We start from the raw sequence: 11854 nt of genomic DNA on the forward strand, positions 1-11854 counted from the left end.
TAAAATCCTAGTAGAGCTTGCTATGTAGAAAACTTGGGGGTTTAGGATTTTAATTTGGGGGCTAGGGTTTTCAATTTTTAAGAAGGGTTTCTCTTATTCTAAATCAATGGTCCTTATAAAGTATACAGGAAGAACCCTAGCTGGTGAAATATATGGAGAAACTGAGAGCTCGGTTTCTTTAAAACTTGAATTCAAAGTTTATGATTTCTGGTCAAGGATTTCACCCTAGATAAAATCAAAACCCTAGATAAAATCTGTGCAATATAGGGAGAGGGAGGATATGATACCTGGCAGGAGAGATACCTGCTGGGAAGATGGGAGAGGTCCAGATCGACAACTTCTTTGCGATGAAGATGAGAGGGTGCGATGAAGATGAGAGGGTGCGATGACAGTCGTGAAGATGAGAGGGAGCAAGACCGAGAGCTAAAAGAAATGAAGAAGGTGTTTTGGCCAGAAGGAATGTTTCGGGGTGGGTTTAAAAAGAAGCATCTTTTAAAGATTCTGTTTTTCCCTTTCTCTCTTAATCTAGACCATTGAATTAAAATTGTTCAGATCTTATCCATTAAATTTAAAGAGAATTCATCACAACCGTCTTTTATATATCCCTAGGGATAAATCTGAACCGTTGGGAGGAGGGGAAAAAGATACCCTCCTCCCTTATTATATATTATATATATATATGTATAGGTTATCCGTCAAACAAATCCATGGACCAAACCAAACTACTCGGTTTTGACAATATAGTATCCAAATCAATCCGGATAATTATTGGATCGGTCCCCAACTGTCTAAATTTTTTTGGATCGGATTGGTTTGGTCGGTTCACATACTAAATGTACACAGATATTTATCCAATTATAGGTCGAAAAATGCGAGCATCCGGTTAAAGTCCAGGTTCAATGTAACTCACATCGCGTGCTTATTGGTGTTCTTGCATAATAGTATAATACTATAGATTCTCTCTGCCCAAAGTTATCTTCTCCAACCCAAAGCTTAGCTACTCAAAACACCAATACCGACGACAAAGAAACCACAAAAAATGACCGCTGAAGGAGGGTTTAGGGCATTGAATGAGAAGACCCTGGTTGATTACATAAAAGGGACACCATCTCTCTGTTTGAAGCTTGGAAACCAGTTCGATAACATACAGATTAAAGAAGTTGGTGATGGAAATCTTAATTTTGTCTACATCGTCATCGGATCTGCTGGTTCCTTCGTCATCAAGCAGGTAGTTTTGGTCGATTCTCTTTCTTTTTCTACTTTTGTTCGAATTCTTTCAGTCCTATTCAATTTGATTTTAGAGTGGGAGTGAGAGAAATTTTACTAGTCACTTAATTCTCGCAGAGATAAAGAAAGTATATGAAATGATCATAATTGCATATGTCAATGAGTTGCTACTTGAACTTCCCTAGTCTTGCTTTATATTGGGATTATAGGTATTGCCCCTCATTATATCTATATAACCAATATGTACAGGTATTGCCCTCATTATATCTATCTAACCAATATGTACCCGGATTGAAAATGATCCAATTCATTTTTGTTTGGTTCGAAAGCCCACTTTCAACAATTTTATTGATAGAAAATAAGGGGTGTATTAAGGGTGGATGGACATGGAGACCACCCCTGGCCTGGCTCAAGCCAGGGGTGGAATTGGATATTATAACCTTAGGTAGAAGTTTCATACAACCAGTGTGCAGCTGAGATGGGAATCAATCCACCCTACGCCCAATAGGTAATGGGATCAAATCCCTTACTTTTACTTGCATGGATTTTTTTTTTTGAAACTTCGAATGAATATATAAAGAAAGAAGAAAAAATGTACAAGGGGAAGGCTAGGACATGGAAACTTTCACGACATCCACGCCTCCCAATTGACTACTACATCACTATAGGAAATTCTTTTTGCCCAAAAGTAAATATTCCCTTTAACATCCTCTACATCTATGGAGCTAGATTGATTCATATCCTTGAAAATCTTGTTATTTCGGTCGATCCAAATGCTCCAGATGATGGCAGCTGGAACGAGCTCCCCAATCTCTCTCCTATTCTTAGGTTTAAACAAACCGTCCCACTGCTCTACCATGTGATTGACCGTCCTAGGCCTACACCATTGCACTTTGAGCGAAGCCGTGAAGTAGCTCCAGAGGCCCTCAGCCACCTCACAAGGCAAAAAGATACGATCTAAGCTTTCCTCCTCCTTTTTGCATAAGATACACCTACTGGGTAAAGCGAAGCCCCTTCTCCTTTGAGAATCTATTGTAGGCAGTCTATTTAACAACATGGCCAGATGAAATTAACCGTTGATAGCAACGTGATATTAGGAATCAATAAGTAATAGTTATAACATAAATTATTGCTAGCCGAGTTGTTCCTCAACTGTTCTTACACTTCAATTTTTGGCCCTGTGTTACTGTGTATATGTCTATTTTAATTTTTGGCCCCAACATATGACCCTACTCTCGACAGGATATCTTTTCTGTCACTTTTTTGCTAATTCAATTTTGACCTCCAGTTTGTTTGCTCTCATCTAAGCTATGTAAATTTTATATTTTTGTCAGAAAATTATCTATGACATCTATTATTTTCCATATAACTAACAAATATTAAACTATTAGTTATTCAGTTTGATGTGTTTTATAATGCATATACGTGACAAGTGAAAATTTACCCTCCATTAACTTTAGGCTAGTCTGGGTTGACTTAAAATCCTAGCTCCGCCCATGCTCTGTAGAAGAAAGAACTCATTAGGATGAAAGAAAAGATAAACTTTTCTTTTTTGGACTAACTAGTGCTTGGTTCTTATTTAGTTAAAACGATTTTTAAAAAAAATCAAGTTTCTCTTCAATTATTTTTCTTATTCTCCTCTCTAGGTATCAAAAGTTTTTACACATTAGTTTTATTTCTATTAGTTCAATCAAATTCAGCTATATGTAGTAAAGTAAAACAATACTTCTTTATCGTCATATCCAGCAGCATGAAGATTTTTTGTTAAGTGTATGTGGATTCCTGATTTGAGCTCCTAATTGTCAAACATTTGGCAGGGGCTTAAAATTGTAGTAAGCTTTTTGGAATGAAAGTAGTCTAACTTTTGTGCATTGGCCATATTATTTTTCTTGTAATGTATGTTTTACTCTGTCTCCGAAACAGAAAAATATGACATTATATTTGGAGAAGTAATTCATTTTCATAACAATATATAAGACTTGGCATAATGAGATATGAATTAGAGGTTCTTGGTCTTGAGGGGATTTGAAATTTATGAGTTAAGTTGTCTGTGAGCAGGCTCTTCCATATATTCGATGCATAGGAGAATCATGGCCAATGACAAAAGAGCGTGCATATTTCGAGACTGTGACTTTAAAAGAACATGGGCGCTGGTGCCCTGATCATGTTCCAGAAGTTTATCATTTTGACCGTGTTATGTCCTTGATGGCTATGCGTTACTTGGAGCCTCCACATATTATCCTGAGAAAAGGTTTAATAGCTGGAGTGGAATATCCTTTACTTGCAGATCACATGTCAGAATTTATGTCAAAGACTCTATTTTGCACATCCCTTCTATACCGTTCAACCACTGTGCACAGACAAGCAGGTAAATAACCGATCTTGTCATTATCCGTATTTTGGTGTGCATATATATTTTTGATTTAATTTTAGTTGTTCATCTTTTTGAAACTAACTGCTTCGTAAGTATCTTCAACTTATAAGGTGGATAAGATGATTCATTTAATAGCTAATTTAGTCATATATGCTTCGATGATTGCACTACCTCATGGTAAAATTAAGTAGCAACCCCTGGGTACAACTACCAATTTGTGAAACTGGGGTCGATGAGTTTCTTCTTGATGCTTTCTGCAGTTGCTGAATATTGTGGGAATTGGGAGTTATGTCGGCTCACTGAGCAGGTTGTTTTTTCTGACCCCTATAAAGAGTCAGAATACAACCGCTGGACTTCTCCTTATCTTGACCGTGACGCTGAATCTGTACGCGAGGATAATGATTTGAAGCTGGAAGTTGCTGAATTGAAATCGATGTATATTTATATTTCTCGTCTGCATTCTTTATGGTTGACAAAACGATTACAGACTACTAATCTATTCAATCTGTAGGTTTTGTGAGAGAGCACAAGCCTTAATACATGGGGATCTCCATACTGGTTCCGTAATGGTGACCCATGACTCTACTCAAGTTATAGATCCAGAATTCGCAGTATATGGACCCATGGGATTTGACATTGGAGCGTTCATTGGAAACTTGATTTTGGCATTCTTTTCACAAGATGGACATGCCAATCCAGTAAATGATCGTGAAGTACGTATCTTGATCATGTTCTCATATTTACAGCTTCAGTATTTACTGTTTAGTTATGTGTCTGAGCTTTGGGCTGGGTTTTTTTTAGCACTGGAGGTGAGGGACCAAATTTCTTTCATCATTTCTTTAATCTTCTAACTATTCCCACCTGAAAACCACTTTCTGGTTTCAAATTTCTAATCGGACTTTAATACCTAAGCATCAAATTCAATTACTTAATATATTCTTTCTCTGTTTGAATGTTGCAGCGTAGTTGGACTCGACAGTACTCTTTAGTTACTTAGGACTAAGCTGTAACTCGAGCCCTAGCTGAGTATGGTGGGCTTGGCACGTTGACCATATATGTCTTTTTTTTCTTCGTTTGTTTCTTCATTTTCTTTCTCCACAACTGGAACTTTGGGAATATAATAACCTCACAATAGACTATTTTCCATGTTAGGAGAAAGGCTTAGCCGAGTCTGGCCTATAGACGACTACTTTTCCCATAAAAGATAAGGCTTAACCAAGAATTTATGTCTAGCTGAGATGGGACTTATAAGCATCAAAAATATATGAAGTACAACATCCTACAAGTAGTTATATTTTTAAGTGAATTTTTATTTGATAAAGATGGTAACTTGTACTACCTACAAAAGAAATATGCTTAGCAGAAATGCACGTTACCTATCCTTGTATATTGGTCAAATTGATTTCTGCTCTATGACTCTTTGCAGGCATATAAAAGATGGATTTTGACAACTATAGAGAGCACTTGGAACCTTTTCCAGAAGAAGTTCACTCTCCTATGGGATGAACATAAGAATGGGTCTGGTGAGGCATATCTTTCAGAAATTTATCACAAACCCGAGCTTTTTCTGTTGACACAGTCCAAGTACATGAAAAATTTGTTTCATGACAGTCTTGGTTTTGCTGCTGCCAAAATGATAAGGTAAAAGTATTCATACATTAATTTTAATATTTTTGTTTCGGTGTCTTCATGTGAGCTACTTGACTTGTCGTTTGTCATATTTGGGAGATGAAAATAGAGCAAGCCTCTGTACGTGTTGGATGAAAATAGAGGAAGCCTTTGTACGTGTTGGGTCATGTTTCCACTAGTACTGTTTTTTTTTTGTTGAAAGTTCCACTAGTACTGTTATCAGTTCAAGATTCTTTACCTATTTTTCTCTCTAATGTAATATGAAATGGGACCAACCTTTTCCTCCTTTTGGACTGCATATTTAGCCACCTCTCATTGCTCTTACGTAAGTCTGTTGTGTTGCAGGAGAATAGTAGGTGTCGCTCACGTGGAGGATTTTGAATCGATTCTAGATGCTAGCAAACGAGCATACTGTGAACATCGGGCTCTTGAATTTGCAAAGATACTTCTAAAGGAAAGGCGCAAGTTCAAGACTATAGAAGAAGTTGTTTCTGCCATTCAAGATGTTCCTTCTTGAAAATATCTTTTAAAAGGTGGATTGCATGCTCTTAAATTTTAAGCGTGTCCAGACATTCATAAGATGAAGCTTATTAGTCTCGTTATTGTAACTTGGATACCCTTTTTATTAGAGGGTTTAATTAGATAGGTCAAAATAAGTTAAAATACACAAAACATTACACAAAATAACTATAATATCCTTTTGTCATTTTTTGTAACTGGTTTTTTTTCTTTACATCTATAATTCTATATAATTTGTTTTGAGATGTTGGATTTCAACAAGATTTATATATTTAGAAAGGAGTTTTCATTAGCTTTCTAACAAAAACTGTTATCAATATCTTTTTTAAATTTATAAAAAATAACGTTTTATTTTTTTCGTTTATTCTGAAAACTAGTTTGACTTACAAATTGAGGTTTCAAAATGTAAGTTGCAAACTGGGGTGTAAAATGTAAACTAGGGTTGAAAAATGTAAATTGCAGACTGGATTTGCAAGCTTTGTAGAATGTAATATAAGGTTGTTTATATTGCAAACTCGATTTGAAAATTTTCAAATTCGCTATATAGATTTTGCAAAAAACAAATTTTTTTCTTGAAATCTAACAAATGTCTTCATCATCTGATAACTTAGGGTATCAAATCTGGGTGCACATAACCATCAACATCAAATATATAGTCGACTGTATGGGTCAAAATACGTCACCAAGAGGGATGCGGGAGCAACAGTGTTGGATTAGCTAGGGTTGGAACAATTAGAGCTGGAGCAAGCAGCGCTGGAATACGCAGACAAGCCTACCAACGGGATGAGCGTTACTTTGCTGAAGTTGGACCAACTAAGTAATGATTAAATATGGGCTTTAAAGGGGATTATCGAAGACTTGAAGAGTCATTTCCGTTTTTATGCATCTACGTTAAGTTTAGTCTTTTATTTCTACGTTCATGCATTCAGACTAGGTCGTTTCCAATGTATCTAGTTCCTATGCATGTCGATTAGCTTTTATGACTCCTTTTAATGTATTCTCCTCTATATAACGAGGCTTATTATCAATGGAAAAATCAGAAAACGAATTTGAGAAATTGTAGAGTCTTTTGTGACTTTGGATCTGTTAGATCATTTCCTTTATCCTCTGGTTTTGGAAGAGCCTTTGGTGGTGGATTTCAAGCGTCTTTATCATCTGGTGGCGGAAAGTTTATCCAGGTGTGGTGTTAGCTCAACCGGTTTCTTTATCACTTTGTGGTGGCAACTTTATCAAATTGTGGTGATCCGGATCTTCCTAGTTACTTGTTACGATTTTACATTAACTCCGTACTCACGCTTCCGGCAAAAACGCATCAAGTGGTATTAGAGTTATAATTCAGGTTGTTGGAGTGAAGTTAATATGTACCCTGTTTTATTAAAATGGATTTTCTAAGAGGATTGATTCTCGACCAAGCACACGTTGAACGTATTGGTAGAGAAATGGAGGAAATGAGGCAGCAAATGGTTCAGACTTTTAATGGCATGAATATGCAAGCGCCGCCAAGGAGACAACTGCTGATGTCGAAAATTGGCTCCCGGTTAAATCAGCATGAAAAAGGGAGTTGATGCATGACAACCTCCGTTATGATGGAATATTCTGTTTGGAGAGGTGAGATTCCTCTGTTCAGCTCTGCTTCTCGGCTCTGCTCCGCTCCTTTGCTCCGATTCTCTGCTCCCTGCTTCTTGCTCCAGCTCCTGATTCCTTGCTCCTGTTCGTCTGTTTCCGAGGGGGGGAAACCTGCAAAGGGTTCGAAAACCGCTCCGACGCTCAAGACAGTCAGGGTGCTCTTTGCAGTAAAAGAATGAATATTGATTGATCCTTTTAGGGGCGAGTTATGAGAACTCTGTTTTTTGGGGGGCGATCCTTCTGGTACGAAGAGATCTTAGGTTTAGGAGAGATGGTGTGTTCCTTCTCTAGAGATCGGGTCTTAGAGAAAAGTCTGTTTTTCCCTCTGTAGCTCATGTCCTTTGAAGGACGATGTGGGGGCCTTTTATAGGCGAAGGTAGGCCGACTGTCCTTAGTGGCGGGGGTGAGGCGGCGGCCGTCAAACCGTAATAGAAGTTACCTCTTTTGCGTATCTAGGGTTTCTCTTCGAGTCTATCAGATCTCTGATAAGTGAAAGTTCCTAAGTTCAAGGATACTTCGTTGATATCTTGCCGGAGCGATAGAATCTAAAAGAGGAGTTTCCTCCTTTAGATACGTGGAGTCCAACCGGGCTTAAGCACTTCTAGATGTATAACCGACTGAGATCTTTCTGGAAAGTCCAGGATTAAGTCATTAGGTTGCGCAGCGTTGATATCTTCCCAGTTCTGGACGTAAGATATGGACCGAACCTGTGGATACCCCCCTTAGTCCTTTAGAAATCCCAGGGCTGATCTATCCATGCCAAGGGCGTTTTGTGCAGAGCTGGTTTCTTCTGGCCGACCTCCCGGTTGTGGGAATTTGTGGTGGACCATCAGGGGTTTTAGCTATCCTGCTGCCTCAAGCCGAGCTGTGCCGAGAGACTTCTGGTCTGATCTTTGACTCTTCAGACGTTAGTCCACGTCTGGACATTTTGTGCATTGGTACACCCGAAAAGGTTGCACACCCAAGCGGAGGTATCAAGTAGTAATCCGGCAAAGCCGGGATCAATCCAAGGATAGGAAGGTAGTTTGGATATCGAAGGGTCTTATCCCTCGATCTAGATATTAAAAGCTAACTTAGACAAAACTGAAAAAGAACAAGGATAAATGGGGGTTTGATCGAATAAGAAACGAAGAAAGATAACTAATTAAGCTACTAAATAATATAAGTAAACGGGCGAGAGCGATTCGAGAGAAAAGTTGGAGGAACAAGAGTCGGGAGACGGTAAGACTCGATTCAGGCAACAAATAAGTGAGAAAGGTGTTGAAGTCCGGGAATCTATAATGATAAACCTACGACTACGTATGATCCAATCTAATGTGTCGAAGTATAATCGATGTTCGACTCCTAAAGTAGATGTTTCTAAGTACTACGTATATCCGGAGATCATACTTAGTCAAACAAACGCCTAATTCGGTTAATCCTGAGTCATCGAAAGTGTCGTCTAGTCGCCTAACTATGTGAAGTGAATGACAAGACACATGAAATTATGACATAGACAACGATCGATATCGAATACTTCGTTTCGTCTATTAACTATGCGAAGTGCTTGACAAGACACATGAAAATACGATCGAAACGATAATCGAAATAAATGAACATCAATTTGTAATCAAAACATCAAATCATATTAAACATAATCACGAATTCATCACATTTCATCTCATATAATCGACATACTAAAGTTAGCTAAACATGGTGATTGAATAAGAAATGGAAAGAAAATGATGAAAGAATCCCCCTTTTTCGTCGTGGTTCGAGGCTAAGTTTGTCGGAAAATATTAGTCTTTAGTTGCAGCCGATCTCCCCTTAGCAAATTTCTGGGTTCCCCATAGCGACCACCATCATCTTCTCCATTTAGAACACAACCTCCATTAAAGCTAACCCTAGCTTTCTCTCTCTAGAAATTTAAAGCCCAAAATCAAATCAAACCACATGAGAAACAAGCCAAGGACATGAGAAGTAAAAGCCCCATGGTTTCGGATCAAGAAGGTTGCAGGAAAACTCATAATAAGTCCGGCCAAGATAAGAAAAATCCGGCCAAAATAGCTCCTGCCCGAGCCAAGAGTTGCTGTCCCGTGCAGTTGCGGACTCGTCCCGTGAAGGCTTCAGCCTGTGCCGGCAGCTGCTGTTGTGCACGTCCCTGCCGTGCCGGAGCTGCTGTTGTGCACGTCTCTGCCCGTGCCGAGAGCTGCATCGGTGCTCTACCTTCTAGATGCAGCTCGGGCTGCTGTTGTGTGTTGTCCCGAGCTGCTGTCCCGTGCCGGCCAAGCATAGCCGGCCTAGTGCTGGCCGGCCAAGCTTAGGCCGACCCATTCTCTCTCATCTTGATCTCTCTCCTCTTGCTCTCTGTCCTCTTGATCTCTCTCCTCTTGATGAAGAACCCTAACTCTCAAGAACTTTCAAACCCTAGCCTCTTTTTCTCTCTGTCTCTCTACTTTGGTGCTTGGTTGATGAATGATGAAGAAGATGAATAGTAACCTCTCTACTACTAAAACCCTAGGTCAAGACTTAGTCAATTTCTTTAGACTTTGTTGACTTGGATCCATAAAGGGAGGGTGCCCATATAATCTTTCCTTGTCATTCTTCTTTGGGCTTGGACTTGGCTTTGGGCTTTGATTTAGAAACCAAGAGAGTGTCTCCATCCTTGTCTCTACATCTTCAAATTTTCAATCCTGGGTATTTGATACCAGATGGGGTGCTCATATCATTTCTGATGTGGAGGGCCTTAAGGGAATCAAGTATTTATCTGAGAGGGAGCTTGTTCTACGAGTAGCAAATAGAGCAACGGTTGCTGTGAAAGCTGTAGGAACATTCAGTCTACCTTTAGAAACTGGTCTAGTTTTAGAACTTCATAATTGCTATTATGTACCCTCTATTTCTAGAAACATTATCTCTGTCTCAGAGTTAGACAAAGAGGGATATCACCTATTAATAAAAAACCAGCGTTGTTCTTTATATAAAGGTGAAATGTTTTCTACCAGTGCTAAGTTATACAACGGTCTCTATATTACGAATATTGAGAACGAAGTCTTTAACATATAAACAAAAAGGTTACGGTCAGATGATTCGAATCCAAGTTACCTTTGGCATTGCCGTTTGGATCACATTAACATGACACGCATGAAGAAGCTCCATAAGCATGGACTTCTAGGATCGTATGATTTAGAATCGTATGACACGTGCGAATCATGTTTAATGGGTAAAATGACGAGGTCTTCTTTTAAAGGAAAAGGAGACCGAGCCAAAGAACCTTTGGAACTCATACATACGGATGTATGCGGACCAATGAGTACTCCGGCGAGAGGTAACTATGGCTACTTCATCACGTTCACGGATGACTTCACTCGTTATGTTTACATATACTTGATGAGGCATAAGTCCGAAACGTTTGACATGTTCAAACAATTTCAGACCGAAGTAGAGAATCAACTTGGCAAGAAAATAAAAGTCATTCGATCTGATCGAGGTGGTGAATATTTGAGTCAAGGATTTAACGCTCATCTTAAGAGTTGTGGTATAGTATCTCAACTCACTCCGCCAGGAACACCTCAGATGAATGGTGTATCCGAAAGGAGAAATCGCACCTTGTTAGACATGGTTCAATCTATGATGAGTTTAGCAAATCTTCCGAACACGTTCTAGGGGTATGCTCTAGAAACGGTTGCTTTTACACTTAACCGAGCTCCGTCAAAAGCTATAGAAAAGACGCCATATGAATTATGGTTTGAAAAGGTTCCAAAGTTGTCTTTTCTCAAAGTCTGGGGATGCGAAGTTTATGTAAAACGTTTACAAGGAGATAAACTCGCACCCAAATCAGACAAATGTCTCTTTGTGGGCTATCAAAAAGAGACAAGGGGTTACTACTTCTACCACGAATCTGAGAACAAAGTGTATGTTGCTCAAGATGGTGTCTTCCTTGAAAAGGAATTCCTTTCCAAACAGACAAGTGGGAGAAATGTAGATATCAATGAAATTCGATATGAGCAACAAATAAACACGGATATAGACATATCAAGAGGTTTAGCGGCTCCTATCTATCCACAAAGTATGGAAGAGGATAATGAGGTCGAGATAGAGAAACTCGTGGAACCTCCCGCACAAGTCGAATTAAATTCGCAAGAGACATCTCAAATAGTTGAGAACACTCCAAAAGTTGCTCAGGACCTTCGTAGGTCTCAAAGGCTCCAGGAATTATCTTTGAAAACAGATGTCCTACTGTTAGAAGATAATGAGCCGAGTACCTACAACCAAGCTATGACGAGCCTCGACTCCGAAAATGGCTAAAGGCCATGAGATCGGAAATGGATTCCATGTCAGAAAATCAAGTATGGGACTTGATCGATTTGCCCGATGGAGCAAAACCAATCGGATGCAAATGGGTTTTCAAAGTGAAAACTGACAAGGATGGAAACGTTAGCGTTTTCAAAGCTAGACTCGTGGCAAAAGGATACAAATAGATTCATGGTATAGACTATGATG

At 39.0% G+C, this 11854-nt stretch overlaps 1 protein-coding gene across 1 annotated transcript; it reads left to right on the forward strand.

Moving 5' to 3' along the window:
• Positions 1-709: 709 nt before the first annotated feature.
• Positions 710-5994, forward strand: MTK (S-methyl-5-thioribose kinase). Its single transcript, XM_086635553.1, has 6 exons — positions 710-1228; positions 3286-3595; positions 3862-4036; positions 4113-4314; positions 5028-5242; positions 5576-5994. Exons 1-6 carry the CDS (start codon positions 1040-1042, stop codon positions 5745-5747), a joined length of 1263 nt encoding a protein of 420 aa, XP_086491679.1. The 5' UTR covers positions 710-1039; the 3' UTR covers positions 5748-5994.
• The last annotated feature ends 5860 nt before the right edge of the window (positions 5995-11854 follow it).

The sequence above is a fragment of the Eschscholzia californica genome, unplaced genomic scaffold (assembly GCF_041429995.1).
Source record: "Eschscholzia californica isolate CP2 unplaced genomic scaffold, dmEscCali1.0.p SCAF_4, whole genome shotgun sequence".
NCBI lineage: Eukaryota > Viridiplantae > Streptophyta > Magnoliopsida > Ranunculales > Papaveraceae > Eschscholzia > Eschscholzia californica.